Source organism: Chanodichthys erythropterus, chromosome 10 (genome assembly GCF_024489055.1).
Source record: "Chanodichthys erythropterus isolate Z2021 chromosome 10, ASM2448905v1, whole genome shotgun sequence".
Classification (NCBI taxonomy): domain Eukaryota; kingdom Metazoa; phylum Chordata; class Actinopteri; order Cypriniformes; family Xenocyprididae; genus Chanodichthys; species Chanodichthys erythropterus.
In genome coordinates, this window is record NC_090230.1 from 59,049,921 (window position 1) to 59,077,131 (window position 27,211).

The 27,211-nt window shown below is 37.1% G+C and overlaps 2 protein-coding genes across 14 annotated transcripts in view; both read right to left on the reverse strand.

Moving 5' to 3' along the window:
- Positions 1-1,774: 1,774 nt before the first annotated feature.
- Positions 1,775-10,234, reverse strand: macir (macrophage immunometabolism regulator). 2 transcript variants are annotated; one of them, XM_067395733.1, is made up of 3 exons: positions 10,112-10,234; positions 4,751-5,438; positions 1,775-3,192 (listed from the first exon to the last, which is right to left on the reverse strand). In XM_067395733.1, the coding sequence occupies exon 2, from the start codon at positions 5,429-5,431 to the stop codon at positions 4,799-4,801; it is 633 nt and encodes a 210-aa protein (XP_067251834.1). In that variant the 5' UTR covers positions 5,432-5,438; positions 10,112-10,234; the 3' UTR covers positions 1,775-3,192; positions 4,751-4,798. The 2 variants fall into 2 exon arrangements, with proteins under 2 accessions (XP_067251834.1, XP_067251833.1); XM_067395732.1 differs by having other exon boundaries at positions 1,775-5,438.
- Positions 10,235-14,263: 4,029 nt separating this feature from the next.
- The window catches only part of ppip5k2 (diphosphoinositol pentakisphosphate kinase 2), a 43,975-nt gene continuing 31,027 nt past the window's right edge, over positions 14,264-27,211 (reverse strand). For 5 of the 12 annotated variants that reach the window (XM_067398403.1, XM_067398407.1, XM_067398409.1 and 2 more), the window contains 4 exons: positions 23,354-23,473; positions 16,346-16,489; positions 16,139-16,252; positions 14,264-15,182 (listed from right to left, as the gene is read on the reverse strand). In XM_067398403.1, the coding sequence (XP_067254504.1) occupies positions 14,908-15,182; positions 16,139-16,252; positions 16,346-16,489; positions 23,354-23,473 (653 nt within the window). In that variant the 3' untranslated portion in view covers positions 14,264-14,907. Of the gene's footprint in view, positions 15,183-16,138; positions 16,253-16,345; positions 16,490-17,771; positions 17,793-18,080; positions 18,790-23,353; positions 23,474-27,211 lie in introns of those variants that run through there. The other 7 variants (XM_067398410.1, XM_067398405.1, XM_067398411.1 and 4 more) reach the window with 5 other exon arrangements.

Sequence of the window (27,211 nt, forward strand, 5' to 3'; positions counted from 1 at the left end):
CCATTTAAGCTAAGAATTTGTTCAGCAACATAATTCAATACGATTTCTTTGCCTCATGATAGTGGTGGTAGCGAACCAGAATTGCACTTAGGCTATGTTCTGTATGTGTTTATAATGAGGGGCTGTATAGGCAATAATTATTGAAAAGCTTCGAACAATCATTGTGAAATGAGAGCACAGATTGATTCATTTATACGCATTTATTTGAACGCTCTGTTTTAAGGTGCGTGTCCGCTGGGAGACTTCAGTGTAAAAGCCCACTGCTGTGATTGGCTGACATGTTTGCAATATGAAATAGCTAAGTCTCGAAAACTTTTAACACGTTTTTCATATTACAGCTCTCAAGGTTAACTAATTGTGAAAAGTTTTGATTAAAGCATTACATTTAAGTCTATGACATTATGCCCCGGTTTCACAGACAAGGCTCAAAGCTAGTTCTTGACTAAAATGCATGTTTGAGCTTTATTAACTGAAAATAACTTGCACTGATATATCTTAAAATATGTCAGAGCCAATGTTTGGTCTCAAGATTCACACCGGTAATGTTTTTTTCTTTTCTCGAGTACATTTATAAAAGCTACTTAAATACCCTAACTGAACTAAGGCCTAATCCTGGCTTAGTCTAAGCCCTGTCTGTGAAACCAGGCTTATATTTAGACTGTGGCATGAAAGGTTGCAGTTATGAACACTGTAGTCCTACTGTGACCGGATAACTACGAAGAGGCCAGAAGTAAATTTCAGATAACACTGTTCTCATTGATTAAGAACAAATTTATGCATTTGGCAGAAGCTTTTATCCCAAGTGACTTGCATTGCATTTATATATAAATATTTTTTTATATATATACTTTCCTTGGGAACACAATGCAGGAAATACACAATGCAAAGAACAGTGTTTTATTAATATCAAATGAAACTCAAACTTTGACAAAAACAAAAGTTAAACTTTGACAGAAACATTGCAGAGGGTAAAATAACATTAAGCATTAAACATGTTCAGAATAGAAGATAACGTAACAATATTACATGTGCATTCAAGTATTCTAAGACAAACTAAGACATGCCTTCTGGATAAATAATGTACTTTCTTATTGAAGGCACTGCAGCCAGTAGTGGTTTCTAACACATTTTTATTCATTATGATGATGTTAAAATCTACAAGTGCTAAAATCAATTACGTTGTATCCCTCTAGGCAGGAGAATTTCTTTAAATTATTATTAATAATATTACATTTTTGACAAAAAGAGAATACAACAGTTCAACATTTTCAGTGCATGACAGGTTTTCAAGCTTAAGTTTTTACCCTTATTGGCTCTGAAATATCACAGAGGGTGTATGAACATGTCTTGCTTAGAATTCCACTATTCCACAAAAAAATAAAATAAATAATAATAAAATAAAATCTATTCCTAAAAATGAGTTGCCAGCTTTTTCAAATGTTTTTCACTTATCAGTCTTCCATGGTAAAAGGCCGCAGCAGGACAGCCAATCACGAGCCTGCCTGCAGGAAAACAAACCGCTCACTTTTTGGTACTTTGGACATGACTGGGTCAGAGAGAAACTACTTCAGATGGAATGATGACAGCTGTCTGAAGGCTGACCAAAAGAAATGTAAATACAAAAGTGGAAAACAGAATTAGTGGTGTTTTAAAAAGCTGTTCACTTGAAAACTCACCTTATAAGTAGTAGGCCTATTATTGTTAAATATTATAAATAGACTGAAACAGGCTTGATCTTTCACTTTATGTTAAGCACTGTATATGCTTTGCTGTGTAGATAAAAAAAAAAAAAAAAAAAAAAAAAACGACACTGTTCCAAAAGTGTAATGTCACTAATTCATTTTTTCACAGTAGTCCAAAGAATTCATAGAACATGAAAACTATGCCATTAGGAAATGAAACAACAACAAAACTATTAATTAGGCTTGAATTAAAACCAATATTTAAAAAAAAAAAAAAAAAAAAAAAAAAACTTTTGGAAATACTGTAATAAAATATCACCAACACATCACAATTAATAAATATATAATGAATGAATCTAAGGTGCTTTTTAGAGCATATTCCATTGATGGTTAGCTGAATGTACAGTAACGGTAAAACATTAGGATAGATCAATTAGATTAAATGTCAGACAACCTAAAGACAAAAAAACAAACAAAAAAAAAACTATAAAATACAGTCTGAAATGTTTAGGGTGAAATCTAGCAATTCAGTTCAATGCATTCATTTAAAATCACAGGAAAAAGATAAAGAAAAAATATGAAGGAGGGTTAGAAAAAGGGAGTTCTGAAAAGTATCAAACAACTAGCAAAGATCTAGCAAAGATCCTAAAGAAACATGATCCCGACAGAAGGATTCAAATGTCTGGAACTAATATATCTTCCATCATGATAAAGATATAAAAAAACTCAAAAAAGCAAATGGATACATATTAAACATTGTGTTCAAAATGAAGAAATAAGATCCCATAAACTGTTACTAGTGCTTATTGGGTGATACGGTGAAAGATTGTCTGTTGTTCAAAAATTATTTATCAAGTTCCCCCTGGACTTTGGTTTTATAGCAATGTTATCTACTATGTGCTCCATGAAGGGGTCAGGCAAAAAAAGAAAGAGAAATAAAAAGTAAATGACAAGTGTCACAACCTTCATTAACAAACATTTTTCCTTTCAGATAATAATATAGTATTCAGTGTAAGACGGTCCAGTGAGTCTCCTGTAAAATATCGATTAAAGAAATGAAAAGGCAATTAATGGTTTCTATATGCTAATGTGAGCTTGGCTTCTCTAAAGACAAGCCTCTCCTTCACAAAGCCTATCAGAGTGTGTATTAAAGAACATCCGGACTGCGTAACAGTCAAGATCCTCACCTGACACGAGTTACTAATGTTAGCACAATAACACAAGCTTGTGACTTGATGTTGAGGGGGAACATATGACTAAATGCATTTTTGCAGTACAGCCATTTTCACACTTGATTTCCAATGGTATATTTTTTTTTACGCACACACACACACACACACACACACACACTAGGAATTAGGTAATTAAGACACAATTTATTGCTAATCTTAAAAAACCTCACCATGACAATGAATGTATGCCCTGTAACACACACTTTTACAATGATTCATTGCGGGGATAAAGGATTCATTCTCATGTCATTTTTTACTCACCCTCATGTCTTTCCAAACTGAAAAAGGAGGGAGAAAAAAAGGTTAATGCAGTTATTTTTCATACAAAGTCAGTTCATAGTGACAATGTCTGTCACTAGGGCTGGGGCAATACATCGATACAGGATACAAAGAATCTGGAGCGATTCTGATATTTTCAGATGTATCGCGATTCTCTCTCCAATCGATTCTGAGCTTAGTTTTTAACAGCAGACGTGCTTTAGAAACACATGTACTCTGATTGCTTCCAGTTTCTTTACACACACCACTTAAATTTAAAATAATCGTTCATAAAGTTTGAAAAAATTGAAGTGAATTACAAGGGTGTTTGCAGTGGGCTGTTTAATCTAACGTCAAAAGCATTCTGAGCCAAGGTGCAAGTGTATTATTTAGCCACTTACAACACAGTTCTCTTCTTCGTGAGCATTTGAGTGTGCGGTTAAAAACTAGCATAGAGCGCCATCTGCTGTTATAACTAAGCTCAGAACTGATTAGAGAAAAAAAAACATCAGAATCATTGTACTGGGAATCGAGAATTGATGTATTGCCCCAGTCCTCTGTCTCTATGACACTAGTTCCATAAACATAATAGGGCTGCACAATTCCATGAAAAATGTAATTGCGATTCTTCTAATAACTGAGATTGCGATTTAAAATGTGATTTATAAAAACATGTCCAGGTTTGACGTACTTGTTTGTAGGGCTGCATATTTTAGCCATAAATTACAAAATTATAATGTTTATGGCTGTCTTAATTCCGTTTCAAAAATTAAACCATCAAGTTTTCTTTGGGCAGAAAACTACAGGGAGCCCTCAAAATTACTCTTTTGTTGACAACAGCTTCTCATTACAAGTTTGTGAAGATGGTTGGCTCATGTTGTTGTTCCCAAACGCATGTTAAAGTGACTCAAACTCAGAGCAGATGCAGAAAACATAAGATCATGATCTGCTCCTGTGTAAATAAACGCAGTGCCACGCTTCACTCTGAAACACACATATACAGATATTTATTTAATTAAATCGCAGCCTTTGTGATTTGACAATCGCACTAAGTCATATCGCGATTTTGGTTTTATTTCGATTAGTCGTGCAGCCATATAAGTAGTCTGACTACGCTACAACTCTATATCGATACTACAACTTTAATTTCAAGTCTTCCAAATATCTTGATAGTTTTGTGTGACAGACTGAAATCGATGTCTTTTTTTTGCTGGACACATATGAAATTTCAGAGCTTTAGCATCAATAACAAATTTTGGCCTTTTCCCCACACAAAGCTACGTCTTTAGCACACTTTGAATATAGCACACGATCCATATGGATGTGACAGCCGTGGTCACCACTAACTGTTCTTGTATAAAATGAGCTTTTTTTTGTTACATAGAAACAAAAAATAACAGTGTGAAAGAGCATGAGGATGAGTACATAAGGACAGAATTAGTCTTTTTGGATGAACTATTTCTTTAAATTTTCCCCTAACTGGGCCTCGCGGTGTTTCCTCACACTTCTGGTTAACAAAGAAGATTAGTGGTCTATTTATGGCGTAGTGGGGAAGAGTGGTAAAAATCAAGGCCCTACGTTGCAGCCGGGCGGATGAGCGTTGAAGTGCTGGGCATCTGAGGGGACTCATGTCTTGTTGCGGGTGAACACGCGCTCGCCCCGTAAATTCAGATGCTGCAGCTGGTACTGCAGTACTTCAGTGTCCGCCGGCTCCCTGAGGCTCATCTTGTCTAGGTTGAGGTAGTCCAGGGACTTGGAGTGCACCCGTTTGCCCTTCAACAGGCAGAGGGGCAGTGGGCCATGTAAAGCCTTTCCGGGCTCCCCGCTCACTAGAGATTTCAAGCAGCCGTCGCCTGAGCTGGGCATGCGCCGCCTCCTACGTCCGTTGATGGCCGGGATGTCATATGGTTGATAGTAGCGGCTTTTGGCTTTGCAAATCCGTGAGGCTCGGTGCAGACTTACATCCACAGGCTTTTTGATGGGGCTGGGCAAGGCCTCTGTGTTGCTGTTGTCAGGACTAGACCACTTCTGGGCTAATTTAAGAAGCTCCTCACCAGTGGTGAAGCCCACTAGATAGTTGGAGTTCATGTGAAGGATTTGGTATCCTGAGACAGTACTTTTAATTGGGGAGCAGGGAGTACTGGAGCATCGGGGTTTGTCGGGTTCAGGCTTCAGGGTGGTTTTGACCTCAGCGGCAGACAGAACGGATATGGGTGCCCTGGACGTTCCACTGGCATCCATTTCCATCTTTAGTGACATGACCTGGCTGAAACAGAGAGGAATAAATAATATACATTATGTAACAAATTATGTTAGTACTTTTAGTACTAACACTGCTCCGGGTGTGTGTTCACGGTGTGTGTATGTTCACTGCTGTGTGTTTGCACTTGGATGGGTTAAATGCAGAGCACAAATTCCAAGTATGGGTCACTATACTTGGCCACATGTCACTTCACTTCACTTCACTTCACTTTACTTTTTAGTACTTTTAACAATACATATCCTTTCATGCAGCTTTACAGAAAGTTGTACTCTTTTGTAGATGATGCCTTAGTGCTTTTAACCAAAGAGCAAGTTTTAGGACTGGACAATATGACCAATTATAACATCGTAAAATGATACGAGATGAGTGATCCTCTGTATTTAGATCTAGCTATATTGTATTTTTAATGTTGTCTAGCACACATATCAGTGCAGCAGTGACTCGAATATTCAAAAGCAATTAAGAGATTTAAATGTTTGTTGGTTTTGTTCAAAGTGAAAGTAAACAATTCTCACAAAGTATTAATAAAAATATAATGAGTGAAAAGTCTGATGCTCAAATATAAGCTGGGAGAAAGTAATTAAAGGATTAGTTGACTTTAAAATGATTATTACCCCAAGCTTTACTTACCCTCAAGCCATCCTAGGTATATAGGACTTTCTACCGCCCTCCGTATTCTACTTACAAAGAAAGTGTAAAACTCTCACAGTTCAAAACGCTTATGCTACGTCCTATGCCTTCCGTATTCAAATTACGAAAAAATACGTTGAATACGGAAGACGGTCTGGCGGAAGCTAGATATTTTACTTTATAACTTGATAAATATGGATATTATTCTTACACAAATGCATCGCTTCACTTCAGAAGGCCTTTATTAACCACTAGGAGTCGTGTGGAGTATATTTTGTTTTGGATGGATGCACTTTCTTGAGCTTTATACTCGTTGGACCCATTCACTGCCATTATAAAGCTTGGATGCATCAGGATATTTATTAATATTTTTCTGATTGTGTTCATCAGAAAGAAGATAGTCCTATACACCTAGGATGGCTTGAGGGTGAGTAAAGCTTGGGGTAATTTTCATTTTAAAGTGGACTAATCCTTTAAGGGATTTAGATAATGGTCCATTCAAGTTGTAAGCGAGAGTAAACAATTCTCACCATCAATGAAGATACAATTCGGTTGTCTTAAGAGAAAAGTAGCTGGTTGTCAAAGAGTCTGATGTGAATTCAACATTCCCCAAATAATAATTTGAATTACAATATGATAAACATTTAAACCTAGGGCTGGGTGATAATACATTGTAGCGACAATACAAAATGTCAATTTATCTGGTGCTAGGGCTGGGCAATATGGGCAAAAAATTATTATTTTTAGGCTAACCATCGATATACATACATATACATATATATAAATAAATATACATATATATATATAAATATATATATATACATATATATATATATATATATATATATATATATATATATATATATATATATATATATGTATTTTCTACTTTTTCTATTTGGATAAAAAAGCTCATTTTTTTCTGTATTTATTTATTTTAAAAAATCATTTGACATCCTGCCCAATGCAGTCATACAAGCAATGTTTTTGGTGCTACTCTTCCGTAGTTATGATTGATAAAAATGTCTTTGAACTAGAGTTGCGTATATCTCTTAACCTCCTCACACTAGAGCTTTATTTAGGGCGACTATTGTGTTGTTGTGTCTACACTACAGTAGTTTGTTGTTGTTCCATCTCAGCTGTTTCTTTTTCGGGCCAGGACAGTGTCGCCACCTTGTGTACAACCTATTTAGTACAAAAAAAATTCACGCGTTCTGTGCGTACAGAGTATGAAAGAGTAAGAAAAAAAACTGACAGTGCTGTGCTTATGGTGAAATTTACATCACATGCACAGTGCACATACACTAGCATACATGTAAAAGCCAAAGTCAGCTGATAGCTGACACTGCAGGCAAATGAATGGGGCTGGGGCTCAAACTGAGTTTAAATGAATGTTTGCGAAACGTCCACAGAAGCTGACTGTGATAGTCATAGGCAAATGCTGATCAAGAAAATCCAAAAATCTACAAATTACAAATCATATGGAGCTGGGAAGTTAAACAATGTTTAGATATTAACGCAGTTAATTTGAGTGGTTGCATCTGTCCCCTGATTCAGTAGTGACAAACCACGCACAAATATGAAATCTATAGATAGCTAAGACTGGGTCTTGATATTAAAACATTGAAGGATAATTCCAAATGCTGACTGTCATTATGACAGAAAGAAAACCATATAGGAGGAATGAAGCCTGGTTTATACTCGCCAGGTCCGCATGAGTGTGACATCATCGCGGTGTGGGTGGTCGTCCTTGTAAAGTACACAAAACCCCATTTCACGGGGTGGTGTGCACAGCATTTTTTGTAACTTTGCGAGTGGCTCTGCTTCTGAAGATGCACGATTTTGAGGAGATTCTGGCTGAGCAGGTACGAATGTACCAGCATCTTACCAGCACCCAGTTTGCGCTTGTCTAAGTTCCTTACTTACATTCACAAAATGATCCTACACTATCAGAAATAAGCCCTTTTATTGCAAATAAAGATCCATGTTTAATAAAAATGTTCATGAAATTAAATGAAAATGTTTAATTAAATTAGAAAATATTTAAGAAATTGTTGTTTGAAATGTAGTTTTATACATGTTTTCATATCCATATATTTTGTTCTAATATCACAAGTAATAATCTCAAGGTTTACTTGGTTTTACACAATTCTTTAATTCTTTTGTAGTGTGGGTTTGGTGAAGTGTAATAATAATAAAAAAAAAAAAACATCACGTGTGTACCTTTATTTCTCACTGCTGCTTCCTGATGGTTTAAAGGACAATTACTCCTAGTCGCCATATAATAATACAACGACGATTGTGTCAAGTATAAATGCCTCATCCGTTTGGAGACATGCCAGTGACATGGCAAAAGATATCTAACAGGACTTTGGCAAGCATAAAGATTAAACAAATTTGAAGGGGACTTTGTGTCTCTGCAGATGTCGATGCGGGAAGGATGGAGGCTGCGGTGGGTCAGGTACAAAAACACAAGGCCCACTTCGGCTTTCTTCAGGTGACACTGGCAGTCCTGCAGCGGACAAATTAAGCCCTTATTACAGCTCTAAAGTCTGCCAGATATTTGAGAGATCATGCATATTAGGCATATGTTTTACACCAGATACATTTTATTCTGAACTATACTCTACAAAATAAAATAAATATTATGCAAACTGAACAAATTTAATTGCAGCAACTTGTGTTCTTAACTATCTTTAAATTGGGCTGAATAGTGCAACATTCCTATTTTTACTACAATAATAAAAAAAACAAAACAACAACAACAACCAAACACTTTAGAACAGGTAGTCTACACATTCACTATTCACTTATTAACATGCATATTACTAGCATATTGGCTGTTTATTACTACTCCTAAAACACAAATGAATGCCTTATTCTGCATGACCCTATTCTAGATCCCTTAACCCTACCCCATACCTAAACTTAACCACAACTACTTTACTTTCTATCAAAAAGTAATTATTAAGGGTTTATTGAGGGAAAACTCCTAGTTAATAGCAAATATGTGTCCCTAATCTAAAGTGTGACCAAAAAATCGAATAAAAAAGAACACATTTAAGATCATATTTACATACTAATCATCAATACATTAACACAGTAATTACAGAATCATTTTCACAATCAAAATGATTATGCCATCACTGAATAGTAGTTAGGCCTAACTGCTAGAATTACATTATCTTATTGCCAACACCAGTCCAGTTCATTAGAATGACAGAATGTCCAATCAAAATCTTCCTCTGCAGGAGAGTGTTTGGAGTGTCAGTTTGTGAAAAATTCTGCAAAAACATTTATTAGATAATACTAACATACATGTAAAGCATCAGTCCTAGCTTAGTCCACCACTCTGGGCTTATTCACCTTGACATTCCTAAATCTTAAAGGGGATCTAAGTTAAATAAAAAAGGGGAGTATACATCCATTATTCAGTTATTTAAAAAAAACGGACTTGAGCTCCACCTGAGCTCAAACAGAACAGAGGTGGTTTATACAGTATAGAAATGGAAATGTGTTTTAATGCCAGACATGATCAAGTATAAACCCCGAGAAACCAGGCCAACGCTTTACTGTAAAAAATGAATCCAATATCAATGTAACATTTCGGCAAAAATCATACGCCCAATTTAACACATTGTACATTATGGTTGATGTAAAAGAAGGAATAATGATGATGATAATAACCAGCAATTCTGAAGGTTTAATAAGAGCTATGTGAGGAATCAGCCAGTTTCATCCTGTTTCTCCTCCTGCTGACGATGATGCTCGACATCTATCTGGGACTCAGATACTGCGCTGAGTAACGTTACCATATGTACCATAAAATCGCGTTCATCGACGAAAATCCGAGTAATAGCAATATACACTAAAGCAGACACCCGTCCTCCGTACACTATCTTTATTCTGGGCTGTGTCACTGCCACCATTTCGCGATTTTCAACAGCAACACGGGGATTTAACATTACAACAGCGGCGAGCTCACATGCAACGCTCTATTCATAGCTGTGAAGAAATATAATGAAGAAAATAGTGTAAAATCAAACCTGTTCAGAAAGACCGCACACCTGGGCTTGCGTGAACCATAGACGAGATCCCTGTCAGAGGAGTGGAGAGGCTCCAGCGTCTGCTGTCGACACCAGTCACGTGACGTGAGCCACTAATGCTCCGGGATCCAGTCACGTGATGTATTGAGGGTCGGACGCTCTTATATAAAGCAGTGGTTCTCGAACAGGGTGCCGGGGCCCAGTAGGGGGACTCAGCGACTTTCCAATGATGCTATGAAAAGGTTTATTCAAAATAAGATAAAACAGGCTTTAAAATGTTTAAATAGCCTTTTCTTTTAAGAATCAGAAAAAAACTGGAATGATTTTAAGTGTTATATTTAAAAGGCATTTAATTATAATTATTTATTATTTATATATAATTACTGCACTCATTTTCATTTTTCTAGAACCATTTTTCTGCTGTAAATACAGAATTGAATCCAGGTATTCAAGCATGCAGGCCTAGTTCGACGTTTAAGTTAACGTCTCTGAGCCACATTCAGCAGAACTGCCACGACTCTACATCCACTTTCCATCACTGAAGGTTGTTATCCAGGTTGCACTCATTGTGCTTGTTAGGGGTTGTGCCAGTCAAATTTTCTGTTTGCACCTGGTATTAAGATGGGATCACAAGTAGACAAGGCAGGCACTATATTTACACCTGGTGTTTTAATTTGTCTCTTTTGTCCACTTTCAACCACTTCTGTCCTGATTTCTTCGAGGGGAGGGTAAATGTATGGGCTTTTTCAGATCTTTTGATCTAATGGACAAAATGAGCTTGCACAATTAACAAATGAACGCACTCTGAGATAATGGAAAAACATACGGAGAGCATCAGCTTTTGTTTCTGCTCTGATAGCCGCTAGACCATGCAGAATGCTTTGAGAGCATGTTAGAAATCACTGCAGGAATGGTAAGAGAACATTGTGCTTGGCACGTTTTTCATCTTCAAACCAAACTTGGGTCTTCAGCCAACAAAGTTTAAATCCCGTCTGGCTAGCACATTTCCCATAATGTTTTGCTTTAAGTAAGTAAGTAGAGAGTAGGCAGTCTTTTGTGGCTGTTCTAACACATTAGAGCAAATGAGCTTCTACACTACGAAAGCAATCCGGTCTAATGCATTTTCGACTACCTGTGGAAGTGGTTGAAAGTGGACAAGACGTTTTAGGCTCCATTTTCACCTGTATTTAGCGTCGTCCACTTGTGTTCTGATCGACCAAAATCTTCTATGGGAATGCTCGCCGTGAGCCAGTGTCTGAAGCATGTGTGCTACACGGCAATCTTGATTGGCTACCGCAGTCAAGTGACATCACAGGAGAGCCAGCAGAGTATATAAGGGTGCCATAGAAAGAACGTCATCAGCTTCTTTGTCTTCAGGTAGCTGTTTGTTTGTCTGTGCATGTGATCTGTGTGTTGTGGCTAGGAGTGAAAAAAACTCAGCACGGAGAATGCCCACTTTGTAGGGATTGTATGAGAGTGCTGTGGCACTCAGTTCTCTCAGTAGCCCCTCCGGTTCATAATGGAGGTAATAGTCGGACGATTGTACATCGACTAATTCCCTAGGAGACCTGTTATTAGGCAGAGCGTTTCTCTAGAGGTTCAGGGCGAAGTTTTTTTTAGTCCTCAAAAGAGGTGTTACGCCCCCGTGATGATCAGTGATAGAAAGCATGGGGGTGTGGAGCTGATGTTGCACTCCATCCCGATGCTCTCTTGCCAGGTCTTCTGGAAAACCAGAAGGTCCATTCAAAATTTTTGTAGGTAGACCAGGCAGTTGAGAGAATGGGGTTCTCTCATGAGGCCTAGGATGGGATGCTACATTTTTAAGCTCCTTTTGGTGAGGTTGTCCCTTAGAGCTGATGGCCAAGGGTTTGGATGGTCAGGAGAGCAGGCCATGGTCTGCCCCCTCCCTTTTTTGAGAGTTTTGGGCGGTCACACAACTGCGGCCTCTCTAATTATTTCTGCCATGGGTTAAGGATATTAATCTGTGGACCTCATACCACAGGCATCAAAGGTCTTTGTCACTAGGTGCACAGTATGGCACATTTTTGGCTACAGCTTAGCTCACTGTTCAGGCACGCCTTTATGTCTTCCTTCAGATATTGAAGTTGATGATGTTCTTTCTAGGTGCCCTTACACAGCAAACCTGTGACATCACCTGACTACAGTAGCCAATCAAGATTGGTGTGTAGCAAACATGCTTCAGACACCAGCTTCTCAGGGTTCAAGAGTTACCTACGTAACCTAGACATTATGTCATCCTCAAGGAATGAAGAAAGTTGTTGCTCCCATGGAAAAGAAAAAAAAGTTCCAGTAAACAAAACTGTGCCAAAGTCTTTTACAAAAGGTGAAGGATGCACTATGTGTGGGACCAATGATACATTCTGCTGATCTCCCTCTACCTTTTATTTTGCAGATGGACGCATCAGACAGGTTTTGTCTCAGATTGAGTTTTTGTGATTGGTTAGATGGTCACTCAGCACAGTAATGGAGGCCAGCTGTTTCCAGACCAGGATGGCATACTGAATCATAACTTCTTGAGAAGACTGAGAGATAAAGAGGTTTGTGCCAGGATGAACTCAATGCATAACTTCATAATCTGGCCCTGGAGATTTCAGGCCCTGCCCAAGACTAGAAAACATACAACCAGGATTAGTTTAAAAGTGTATGCTGTCAAATGGACAAAACCTGAAAAAGGAGAAAGGAAATAAGCTTAGCACAGACCTGTCTGAACCTACGGCCCTTGTAAAGAAACTGGCAAGCAACCAGATCACCCTCAGCACATTCCGCTATAGATCAGAGGTCTTCAACACTGTTCCTGGAGACCCACTGTCTGGCAATATTTATGTCCAAGCTGCTACAGCTCACCTGGCCTGTGATTTTTCAAGCAGTCCTGAAGAGATTGATTTGCTGGTTCAGGTGTGTTTGATTAGAGCAGTAGCTAAACTCTGCAGAACTGAAGACCTATGCTATAAAGCAGTGGTCTCAAACTCAATTGACCCTTCGCCGGGAGTTTGATTGACAAGCAATATAACCAATCATAACGTCGAATACGCATTATTTTGTCGACAAAGCAGTCAGGAGTTAGAAGATTAACCTCGGTGGACTTGAACTTGGACTTGAAAATGGTGTGTATTTACGTCTTTCTGCATTTCAAACAACATTCATTCTCATGTTCATTCATGTTTATTTGATGCTATAAATGAACTAGTACGAAGAGATGATCGGTTGAGCTGAGGCGCTATAGCAATCTGTCATGACACATTAAAGAGCCACAAAATGGTTTTTATTGTTCGAATTTCTTTAAAAAAAAAATCTACAGTTTGAAAGCTGGGACTTTGTTTAATATCATAAGTAACCTGCTCTGTCTTGTCTGTCGACGTGTTGTCAGTATCCTCTTTGCTCCGCGATGTATTTTACACTGCATGTGGCGTGACATCGCCATGGCTTGTCAGACAAAGCAACAGTAACTAAGGGGGGCGGGTCTTTGCGAAGGGTCAATTCCTGGAGGGCCAAAGCTCTACAGTTTTCCTCCAACCCTAATCAAACACACATGATCCAGCTAATTAAGGTCTTCACGATTACTAGACACTTCCAAGCAGGTGTGAATTGGAGCTGGTTGGAGCTAAACTCCGCAGGGCTGTAGCCCTCCAGGAACTGAGTTTGAGACCACTGTTATAAATGATGTTATCCAAACATATCTTTTGCCAAGCTGATTTATTTTTAACTTGTGTTGTTAGTAGATTACCCTAACCTTATTATCATTGGCTCTGCTAGTTTGTGACACTACACTAATATGCACTGCTTTTGGTACATTGCGTTGGTCATTATGGAAATGATCTGGCTGTGTCTGTGTTCTATAATTTGCACATCATCAGTAGATCAGCCACAGAACTTTTCACTCCCATCTACGCTTTTATGGGATTGCGGTCTCACGCTAATTTGCCCCGTTTAGTAAATCTGGTCAAAAATGTGCTTGAACTTCAGAATTACTATAAAATTATAGGAGTATTGTAGAAGCTTGGCGCTAAACTCTGCAGGAAAGCAGAGAATACAAATTATGTTGGGGACAGAGAATTCAATTGGTGGCTACCATTGCTAGGATTTAAATGTAGTTTTGATTTAATGATGAACTTAAAAATACCTTCCCAATATACACAACATTCAGTTTAATTTCAATTTGATGGAAAAGTACTTGTTAACATAAGGCAGATTTCCGTTACAGTGGAGGGAAAGTGCACATTCTGATTGTAATGAAATATATGCATTAAAAATATGTTTCTAAACAAGAAATATCACTTAGGACCTTGTTTGATGAGGCCCCAATATGCTATATTCATTAAATATTAAAACCAGCTGCAGTAACGTCATCATACTATGACAGTAAATTCTATGCAAGCTTTTACATTTCAACATTCAAATATACAAGATAAATGTAACACATTCTTCCGAACCATTCAAGGTGAATGGAAGAGCTAAATAAGCCTACGATATGATTGTAATTACAACAATGTGATATCTTTTGGTGGACTGTGTTTTGGTAACAAACATTCAGTGAGATGTTCCTTTAAATGCAAATAAAGGTACTGCTAATTATGACAAATTCTTGTCACTAAAGGTAATAAAGTCAGGCCTGTAACATGCTCTAAGAATTGATCTAATCTGTCTGAACAAAAATCCTGTGTTGGTTCACTGGGTCCATGGCATGTGGTCATCTGCTTTAGTTTTGCCGTGATTTAGGGTGTGCTATGATTTTAGTTTATTTTTACATTTCCCAGGCGGTGGTTTGCAGATTGATGTCATGTGTAAAAGCCTGGCATGTTTTTTGTAGCACTCTTATTTTGTAGAGCAGGGACTTCAAGTGCTGGTGTGCCACTGGATGAGACACTGGATAGTTGTTGGGTTTTAATAGAGGAATCATGACATTCAGGTGGCAGAGGGATGGAGATGATTGGAGCAGGGTTGTGCTGCTTGGTCGCTGAGCTTGGGTGTGAAGTTTTGCCACAACTTGCACCATGCTCCGGAACATCTGCTGAAACTGCTCTGGGCTTTCTGGCTGGAAAGTCATCCTGATCTGGAAGGGAAAATAATATATATACAGAGGTGAAAAACAGAAAGAAAGGGGCACAATGGATTGTGGGAGTCTTGAGAGAGTTTTTCCAAATCTGAATAACAGATTTCCCACACTTTTTGAACAGTGAATTTGGTGACTTCTCCATGAACTTTCTATGTGTTTAAGATTACTGGATAAGACCTTTTTTTCTTTCAGATTTATTCACTATATTCAAAGTCCCTTTAAGACAAGTCATTTCACTCAGTGGCCATCTTTGATACACCTCTCGGGCATCCTGGGCATCATGCAGCTCCAAAGCTTTTTGCCAAGCTTTCAATTAAATTTCATATTTTAAATCTAATTTTCACCAATGAAATCTGACAACAACCGTCTCAAATTTTTTTTTTTCAAACGCTCGAATCAAAAACCTGTATTTTTATGCTGGCTCAAGCTAATGCGCAGACCTAAATGCGCGTCTCTTGTGCCTCATTTCGGAGGCGCGCGTCTGACTGTTTCTATAGAAACTGATGCTTCTAACGGCCACTGCAGTGATGACTTTACCAGTCGGCGATTGGCTCTTATTTAGAAGGCAGGACTTATTCCGCCATATTGCGTTACACTTTCTCCCATTCAAAACAATACGAGTGACACGATTGATTTTTGTACCACTTTGACTAACAAATCGAAAAGACCCAAATCAAGTTTCAGTTTACACAAGCATAATACCTAGCCAATTAAATATACATATATATATAAAAAAAATACTTTTCCAGGCACAAAAAAAATGTATTGAGATATTTTCAGGTTTCCATGACCGTGTAAACCCTGGAATAATCTATAATCAGAAGTGAACTGATTCATTTTCAAAACACTTTGCATTAAATACTGTATATGAGGCATTTGTAAATGCAAAGCAAAGTTCTACTAGTTTTGTGTAGTTATTTATTTTTAATGGTGCTTCTATATATGCAACATACCTGATGCACTCTTCTCTGGTGAGCACGTCTTCTTGGCAAGGGATTGGGTGAATGGACAGGGCAAAACTTTTGCTGGAGTATAAGTGTTCAAAGGAGCCTTCTTTGTGGGCACAGCTGAGGGTTAAAACAAATTAAAAAAAACAGGTTAGAACAAATGTACGGTAAATGTGACACAGTGGCAGTCAGTGCATATTGTTTTGACAGTACCTGGCGAGGATGCCGATATTTCCAGTACTGAATCATGGGATATGGCTATGGAAGCGAGGAAGTCATCCACTTGTTTGAGAGACAGGGAATTATGGAGGGTCTCCAAGGGACAGATTGAAGGAACCATGGAATACAACTCAAAACCTTCAATGAAATATACAACATCAGAATCTGAAAAAATGGCTAGAAAACATCTTCAAGTAAAATTATCATATAGCAAGAACTATAACTTAAGATCTTGGAGAGATGGCAGAGATATGGCGTTCCATTTCCTCTGAAAATGACAAGCAACAACACCATCAAACATGAGTTTGAGGTGGGCAAGATGGAGGCAGATGGGTCACACAAAGAACAGCTCACAATACCTTCAATCTACCAAAAAACATCACTTGGCCAAGATGGTTTTATGAAGCGAAAATGATAAATCGACCTACCTTTTACAAATATTTTTATTTCTCACATGAAACTAGTGGAACAACATGATTATGATTTGATTTATTCAAGTCATGCAATTTGGCACAAAATGCCAGAATATAATCTTCAGGTGTCTTTTAATAAAAGCATTAAGCCACAAGAGGTCAAGCATTACGGTTATTATACCACAGATAAACGGTGTTATTAATCATGGTAAAATCACTGTAACACAGTCTCTCATGGTTTATATTGCTTTTATCCAACACCAGCAACAATTATAGAATATAAAAGACACCAATGTTCAATAAATAAATAGTTACATTTATCAAAATTAAAATATCAGAATAACCAATTCTTCTGTCAAGTTATATATTTCATTAGACTGTTTGCGGTTGCCAAGCAACATAACAGTCGGCCACATTCATATAGAATGTGCCTCACAAGTGTGCTGTGGCTTCAAATGGGACTCATTCCATTCGAATTTAAAGATGGAACTGAACACCCAGATTGATTTACTGTTTAAAAAAAATGATCAATACCAATTAACAATAAAAGAAGAGCCATCTTAAGAAGAGAATGAGTGAAGAAGCCAATCACACATTAGTATAAGGAAACAATTATTAGGCAATGTTCAATTGATTAGGTTTGGGGATTTACCTAGAATAGGACTAAAATGCAAGATGCAATTGTCTCGTCAATTATTTAAAAAAATTAAAAATACAAAGGAGCATATGCAATGCTACTTTTCCTTCTGCGAATGCAAAGAATAAACCAAAAACTTATTTTCTTGTAGGTACATAAAGAAAGATCAGAACAGAATTATGAGGGTTTTTTTCTGTTTCATCATTATAGGACAGATCTAAGTGAGACAAAAAAGGAGGGTCAAAAAACTAAGGTCTACAGACTAGATCTGAGTACTTGCTACACAAGATTGGGAACCAGAGCCAAAATAAAACAACAAACACTAATTAGACAGGATAGAATGTGTATATTAAGTATGATTAACACTTACCACTGAACATACTGGAAAACACTGACCCATTTAGAAAAGCAGATTAAAAGAAAAAACAAACAATAAAAATGATATGCTAAAAATGGGCAATTTTGGACATCATTTTGGATGTTATCAATTTATAAAACACTGCAATGCATTAAATAATGCTTTACATTTTAGCTATTCACTGATATATATATATATTTTATTAATGTGACTCTGTTAGATGTTAATGTTTTATTGATGCTATAGAACAGGGATGGACAACTCCGGTCCTGGAGGGCCAGTGTCCTGTAGAGTTTATCTCCATCCCTGATAAAAACTCACTTGCCTATAACTTTCCACTAATCCTAAAGACCTTGATTAGCTGGTTCAGGTGTGTTTGATTAGGGTTGGAGCTAAACTCTGCTGGACACTGGAGTTGTCCACCCCTGCTATAGAATTTGGAATTGGAAAAAAACACAGAAAACATGAAAACGTTAGCTAAGCTAAAATATGCAGATAAATTTAAACAGGTTAAAATAAAGTGTCATATTAAATAAATATTCTTCAAATAGGCCAAAGAGCAGCAAATTCTGTTCACCTGAAAACTCAACATATTTCATCAGTTTCTAAGAACTAGTTCATTCATACACAAATAAAAAACCACAAATAACTTAAAATTAGTAACAACAAAATATTTCAAATTCCATTTTTAACCTTATTGTACTTTCGTGTAGATGATGGAACAAAAACGATTTTTGAAATCCATGTAATGAGATCACCGTGCAGAGGAGACTAAATTGTTGATCAAATATATACATGATGTCTGGTGTGTTGAATGAGTATTTTTAGTCCTCTAAAATAGCTGTCACATTCCCTATGCCCCATACAAGGGTTGATGGAGGAACTCTATATCCAGAAGAACAAATAATAAATCAAAAACTGAATGTGAGGGGAAAACGTGACTAGGAATTAACAAAAGCAAACATACCATTGGTTGGGTGTCGCGCAAATGAGATAGAAAATCTTTTTACAGCAGAACCACGTGTAGCCTCTGAGAAAGAGAAAAACAGGTACCTGAAATGTATAACAGCTAAAAGAAAGAGGGTTAAAGAAAGACTAAAGAAGGCAAGAGTCATGCAGGAAAGACGCAGAAGAAAAGCATAGGGATGCTTGTGTTTAGTGTTTGGACAGCCATAGGGATAGGGATTAAAAAAAACACGTTCCACATTTCAAAATTAAACCTTCGGTTCCCTTCTGTTTAAGCAAGCACCCCATATTAACCCTAGAATGCATACTGGGGGTTAAATCGACACGACAGAACAGTAGTTTTCAATTCTAGCCCCAGGGGGACCCACAGCACTGAACATTTTTGTATCTCACACCCAATTGACCCTTCGCCAGGAGTTTGATTGACAAGCGATCTAATCAGAACGCCGCATCCGCCATTTTGTCCGACAAAGCAGCCAGTAGTTAGAAGATTAAACTCGGTGGAGTTAAACTTGAAAAATTGTGTATACTGACGTCTCTACGCGTTTGAAACAACATTCATACTCATGTTCATTCATGTTTATTTGATGCTATAAATGGACTAGTAGGAAGAGATGATCAGTTAATGAGCCTCTTGAGCTGAGGCATTACAGCAATCTGTCACGACCATGGTCACGACACATTAAAGAGCCACAAAACGGTTTTTATTGTTTGAATTTCTTTAATAACTACACAGTTTGAAAGCTGGGACTTTGTTTAATATCATAAGTAACCTGCTCTGTCTTGTCTGTCGACGTGTTGTCAGTATCCTCTTCGCTCCGCAATGTATTTTTCACTGTGTGAGGCATGACAGCGCCACGGCTTGTCGGACAAAGCAACAGTAACTAAGGGGGGCGGGTCTTTGCAAAGGGTCAATTCAGATAATCAACAAGCCAGAAGATAGATCCATCACTTGACTGTATCAGATAAGTGAGACATTCAAAAATGTACAATGCTGTTCCAAGAGACTCACCACTTTTTTGGATTTTTTTTTTTCTATCACTACCCCCAAGCCTTTGTAAAGGGTCTCAAAATTACACATAGACTTTTCATATGGAATTTTGACTCACTATAGTATTTTTTGGTCAGAAATTTATCTTTGATTGGATCTTGGACTAACAAAAATAAACACACAGTGGCATCAGATAAGGCTGCTAGCACAGCTCTTACAAGGCAACATTACGATCCCAGTACCAGGACTTCTCATTTGTCCAAAGCTTATTTCTTATGAACTAACTCCATTTCACAGATCTTGACTCTCAATGTTCACCACAGTCATTTGCTGGCTATGCAGTGAATCTCTACACAACTTCTTACACTAAACAGAGACAAGACTACAACATATCAACTGCGCACTTATTCAGATTGACAGTTACACACATTTACCTGTTCTTCACCTTAGTTTCAGAAAAACAACAGTCTATCTTTCCATAAGACAACTTATCTGCAAGCATCAGTGAAATAATCTGCATATGTTGCTAGTAAATTAAAATCTCATAATTATAAGAGTAATTATATTGAACTGAATTTGGTTATGGTATACGATGTGAACAACTGAACATTGCTGAAACATTTAAACTGGACGTATAATCAAATTCTTCAATGATTTAATTACACTGAATGATAAAACCAGGATGCCATCTCTTTGTACGGGTCATTTTGCTTCCTTTATGCATTCATGTAGGGTCACGTTTTGGGTCATGCATTCTAGGGTTAATTCTATTATTGACGCTATACTTTCTTTACCGATGCTCAACAGCACTCCTGCTTCATGAACACATCTACAAAGGTCTTGCTTCACAACACAAATTAGCCATGGAATCCTGGATTTCCACAAAATCATTTGTAGGTACCAAATATCAAAACAAACAACAGGACATAAAAACACATCCTACCCTAAAACATTTGTTGAGTTATATATCTCCTCAAATAATACCTACGAATTCAGAAGTCACTTGCTGCATTATAACAGATGGCCTTAAAAACTTCAGTTGAACAGTTATATTATTCCAGTACAGACACTACAACTAGAATGGACACGATAACAGAACCATTAACAGAAACTAGCCTCTTGGATATCAGCACATCCACGAAGATGACTTCCTTGTGCTTGTTTGTTCAATATTTCTTTAGAAGTCAACAAAATATCTGTTCATAAATGTGTGTTCAAAACCACATTATTGCCTTACTCCAACTCACTATATGGTAAGTATGCAAAAATTATTTTAATTCAGAGCTGTGGGGTTCAGTTTGCTCTAGCTTCCAAGATTTGTCCTAGAATTTTTTTTAGTCATGTCTGTATACAAAGAAAAAAGGTTTGGCAACAGGTGTGTGTGTGCAGGATAAAGAGAAATACCAAAAACCTAAAATACTACAGTGTACTTTAAAGGGGTCATGACATGAGTCTTTGTACCATTAAAACATCCTGCAAGTTTCATAGCTTAAAACATCCTCCTCATAAACTTAGCATTTATTTAATCAAGCTCCAAAGATTGCTAGTTTGGATATTGCAGGATCTGTGATGTCACACGGGCAAATACAATTACCAATTGTAAAAGCGCTATATAAATAAAACATTTGAATAGATGCCTCCAGAGCAAGACATCAAATTTTTTTTTACATCATCGCACCATAGGCCCCGCCTATGGATTTGAGAGTTGTGTCAAAAGCAAATAGAAGCCATTATAATCACTGAAACTGTCTACACTGGATACAGTATACAGATGCACGTTCAGTTTCTGATAATACTCCACGTACTTGAGGATAAATAAAAGAGTGAATGAATTTTTTAACCGCTCATTTGCATCTCTGTACAGACTACGGAAAGATCCCAGCATCGGAAAAAAGTGGATGGTTTACTTTAATGGCCTGGGAGGATTATGTTTGTTCGGAGCATTTTGTTTGCAAGAGTTTGCAAAGAAACTTTTGACAGATGAAGCAGTCAGTTGTATTGTATCTGACAGCTGCTGCATCATAAACCGTAAGTAAATGATTTCATAATCAACTGTAAATTACGGTTTTATATGGATAATGTTTTCAAAACACTTACTTAAAAACAGGTTATTCCAGACAGAGAATCAGAATGAAGGTTGAAAATACTAATTTTACCACATATATTTATTTTTTGTGTGTGCGCGCATTATCAGTGAACCTCAAGGATCATATTAACATTAAAAAAAAAATCCATGTCATGACCCCTTTTAAGGATATAAAAAAAAAGAAATTGGCCACTAGTTTCTGCTGCAGATCTTTAGTTTTATCCAGTTATTTTTTATTTTTATTCATATTGTTATAAAAATACAAAAATAAAGAAAATATATTCTAATCTTTATCAACAACATGAAGTGTATTAAACATCAGAACTGCAAGGGTTTTGTGAGTTTAATGAAAAGCTATTAGGTAATTAAATATAATTTAAACTTAAAATAAATAATTTTACAATAAAAACAAAAATAAAACACTTGCTGAAAAAGATAAAAATATTGTTTACCTGCATGTCATGTGACCATTAAGCAACATCAGAGAACTGTGAACTTATTATTATTATTATTATTGACCTAATTTAAATATTGACCTTATAATTATTTTAACTTATTAATTTTTAAATGATCAGGGGGCATTTCGAGTAAATGATAATAATAATAATTGTGTTCCTTAGATATGCAATGTTGCAATGTTAAGAAAACACTTCTTAAAAGTAAAATGATTTCTGTAAATCCAGTGATCAAATGCTGTGTGGATATCAGTTTTCAGTGTCAGTCACATGACTAGTGGCTGGTCTGCGTGTGCAATTCCACAAACCTGGAAGAGCTTATGAATGCATATAAGCAGTAGGCTTTATTAGAAAGGAAAATATTAAAAGATAAAAAAAAAAAAAAAGTTGTAGCAAAAATCAATGAATATTGTGAGATTAACATGAAATCATGTAATAAATAAAGTAACTGTAGTCCAATTAGGAGTATTTTTAAAATTCATTAAATATTAAATTAAATAACTAATTACAAGTACTTAATATTTGAAATCTGATTACTGAATCCAGATTACATGTAATCAGTTACTACCCAGCACTGACAGTCTTACAGAGGTAATGAGTTACATTAAGGTAAATGAATAAATAAATAACATTATTTTGCTAACAGCGCATAATATTCTGATGAGACGGACTCTTAAGATGAATTCAACATATAGCTTGTGTTACACAGGACGAGACATAGGCTACACATAGAATTACCCCCCCCCCAAAAAAAGTTTTTTTACAGGTATTATAGATAATTTATTAAACCTGTTTTTTTTCATGAAACATACACTATGTACAGATCATAGCATACATTTCTTGTAAAAGCAGGATTGTAGGATCCCAATTTTTTTTTTTTTTTTGGTAAACAAAAAAGATTTGCATCATAAATAATTGGGGCAGATGGGCATGAGTACCACAACAAAGCAACAAAAGGACGACTTATTCCAATGCAACCAGTTGAGAACAACCCTCTGGTAGTTTCCCACTGAAAACACAGATAAGACTCCAGGATTCCTTAAAAGTAGGGACGGGGATTCACCATTAGAAGGTGTGTGTGCGTGTTTGCACATACCATCTAAGAAGCCAGAGGAGGTCAGCTTTTTACGGTGTGCGTGAGCGTAATCTTGTAGGTTAGGTGCACTGGAGGAGCCGCCCAGCACCATGGTGCTAAACAAGCCAGCACAATGAGACCCTGATGGGAGTTAGAGAAGATACATACAGCAATCGGGTGTTCCAAGAGACACACCTCGCAATGCATGCAGCATGCATATCTAGAAGATTCTTGCCACAGAATGAGTAGTGCAGCCTCACTGAAAGCATCCCATAATGACAGTAATGTCTTTTGTTATTGTAACCAAGTAAGGTAAACCAATCACCAAAGGACCTCACTTTCAGGAGAAAAAATCTGACCAAAAGACATAAGCTTTAAGGTCACATGAAGTGACATATCAAGCAATTACTGACAAAATTAAATTTGTAATACACTTACACCATCTTTACTACAATTGCTGTAACTATTACAGTATTATCACCCACTGTGGACCACTATGATAATCGTTAATATTTTCCACCACTCCAATACAGAGGCTGGATTCACAAAAAACTTCTTTAAAAAAGTTAAGAAATTTCTAAGAAGTTTGTAAGAAGTGTAATTCTAGAAGTTATCAAACATTTCCAGACTTGTTATAACTTGGTGTTATCTGATTGTATGATGTTTTTTCCAGAAGATTCAATCAACTCTTTTTTTTTTTCCTTTTTTTTGCAGGCCAAAAAGGTCAAACGTCAGTTGTCTTTAGTGTAGCAATGTGTAAAGCACTGCTCCCACAGAAATCACTTTCAATTCAAGCAGTTTTCTGCTGATCAGTGCAGCAAATTTGAGTGGCCAACTGATGTGAAATCTGCGGGGTAAATCTTTCACCCTCTTTCACCTATTAAAGTCATTTCATAGAGCTGTTACTGAATTTAAAATTCAGCAAAAAGTAAAGTCACCAATTATTGTTTACATTGTCGAACCATAGTGTCACTTTAGAGAACTCTTGCACATCCCTAATGATTGTAATATGTGTAACACTCACGGGCCACTTTATTAGGTACACCTTGCTAGTACTGGGTTGGACCCACTTTTGCCTTCAGAACTGCCTTAATTCTTTGTAGCATAGAATCAGACAAGGTGCTGGAAACATTCCTCAGAGATCTGGTCATTACCGACATGATAGCATCACACAGTTGCTGCAGATTTGTCGGCTGCACATCCATGGTGTGAATCTCCGGTTCCAACACATCCCAACAGTGCTCTATTGGATTGGTGACTCTGGAGGCCATTTGAGTATAGTGAACTCATTAGCCACTTTTCCACTGTCAGGCCAAACCGCTCTCATTGCTTAACCATTCCATACCGTGTCAATCCGGCTCAGCCGGTAGAGATATGGTTTCATTTTCTTCTGTGGGGCTGATAACGGCCGCTCTTTCTAATGTCATACAAATGTGTCAGTCGTTGCCTTGGTAACGCAACGGTTTACAGACGATAAGAGATGTAGATAGCTACCGTGTTATGGAGGATGATCAGATATTTCTTTCAATTTTATTATTAACAAGTTAAATTCACTCCAGATAGAGAGAAACTGGCAGCCAGGCAACAGACAAGTGACCAATCAGGAGTGGCCACGTCACTACATGCATTCTAGCCGACCGGATTGTAATTGTGCCGTACAGAACCAATCTCAAGTGTAAATATGATCTGAACTGCTCCTTACCATTCTTAGAAATGTTCGGCCTGACGGTGGAAAAGCGGCTATTGTCATGTTCAAGAAACCAGTTTGAAATGATATGAGCTTTTTGACGTCAGGTTTTCCTGCTGGAAGTAGCAATTGAAAGATGTGGTCATTAAGGGATGGACATGGTCAGCAACAATACTCAGGTAGGCTGTGGCATTTAAACACTCCATTGGTACTAAGGCGCCCAAAGTGTGCCAAGAAAATATCCCTCATACCATCACAGCACCAGCCTGAACCACTGATATGGATCCATGCTTTCATGCTGTTTACAGAAATAAATGTGACCCTACCATCTGAATGACACAGCAGAAATTGAGACTCATCAGACCAGGCAATGTTTTTCCAATCTTCCATTGTCCAATTTTGGTGAGCCTGCGTGAATTGTAGCCACAGTTTCCTGTTCTTAGCTGACAGGAGTGGCACCCGCTGTGGCCTTCTGCTGCTTTCGCCCATCTGCTACAAGGTTGGACGTGTTGTGCATTCAGAGATGCTTTTCTGCAGACCTCGGTTATAACAAGTACTTATTAGAGTTACTGTTGCCTTTTCTAGCAGCTTGAACCAGTCTGGCCATTCTCCTCTGACCTCTGGCATCAACAAGGCATTTTCACCCACAGAGCTGCCGCTCACTGGATATTTTCTCTTTTTCAGACTATTCTCTGTAAACCCTAGAGATGATTGTGTGTGAAAATCCCAGTAGATCAGCAGTTTCTGAAATACTCAAACCAGCCCATCTGGCACCAACAACAACCTTGCCACATTCAAAGTTACTTAAATCACCTTTCTTCCCCATTCTGATGCTCAGTTTGAACTTCAGAAGATCATCCTACCTTGTGATTGGCTGATGAGATATTTGCATTAATGAGCAGTTTAATAGATGTACCTAATAAAGTGGCCGGTGAGTGTTGCTATTCTAATGTAATGTTTAATATTTGAAACAACCCAATAGATTCATTAAACATCTTACCTTTGAAATTAAGAAAAGTTGGAGGTCATCCTGCCTTTAAATGGTTGCTTACAATGATTTTTACGAACACTCTTTTCATGAATTCAAATTTTGTCTTTGTAACAATCTTAAGAAAAAAAAGACAAGAACATTCTTAAATGTTTTTGAGAATATAGAATTCTTAACTTAATGCTTTGTGAATGCGGCCCCAGGAGTGTAAGCTCATATCAGTTACTTTTTAACAATTCATAGTTTTTTTGCATTATGGCAAATCCATCTGTATTGATGGAACACAATTTGCTGTGACCAGAATGCATTTTGCTTTAGTTTGGTGGCACTAATTTTTAACAGCTGACCAAAAACCCTTGAGGTGTCAATCTTTATAGTTTTATAGTATAAATCTGTGCCACTTCATTGTCACTTCACAAATCATAATGCCATTAATGTGTCACATCGCAAAGTTTCAAACTAAATCACAAAAGCTCTTAGTTGTTTGAAAAAATCAGTTTCCACTAAATTTTTGAGGGCTGACACATAAAAACACATTCTTTCTTGGTAACATGTCCATGAGTTACTTTTTTCCCCAAACCAACATCAAATTTAAGTTTAAAATATATATGAAAGAAAGCAAAGTGCACATTGTTAGTCCTGTAACTGGTCACCATTTTTTAAACACCTTTTGTCTTCACTATAGTTTTAAACTGTCCTGCAGTATGACCATTTTTTATTTTTTTTTACGGTAATACAAAGTTAAATTAATCTCAATTATGGGCTCAAAGAAAAAAATATACTGGGGGTAGTTGCATAAACATAGATGCTAAGTTAAGACTGTCTCTTAAGAACTAATCTGACCAACTAGCAATTAGTTAAGGCTAATCAGCCTTACTTTATAGAATTCAAATTAGACCAATCTACGTTTTTATGTCACTGACTGACTGAAATTATGACCAGTCTTGAAGAAAAAAATTAGATGACTAACTTGTAAGACTATTCTAAGCAGTTTATGAAACTGGCCACTGGTTAAAACGGTTTTAAATCACTCTTCGAAGAAAAGGTTCTCATTAACACATCACAAGAAAAAAACTGAAATATCCATTAAACATGAAAGTACTATGCAATCATTTAAGATTTTCTCCTTATATATAACCTTTTATGGCATTCTTTGAAATTAAATCAAGAACTCTAGGGTTCTATATAGAACCTATTCTTCTAA

Coding starts and splice junctions, on each gene's coding strand:
- macir (XM_067395733.1), bottom strand. CDS start 5,431: ATGTCACTAAAGATGGAAATGGATGCCAGTGGAACGTCCAGGGCACCC.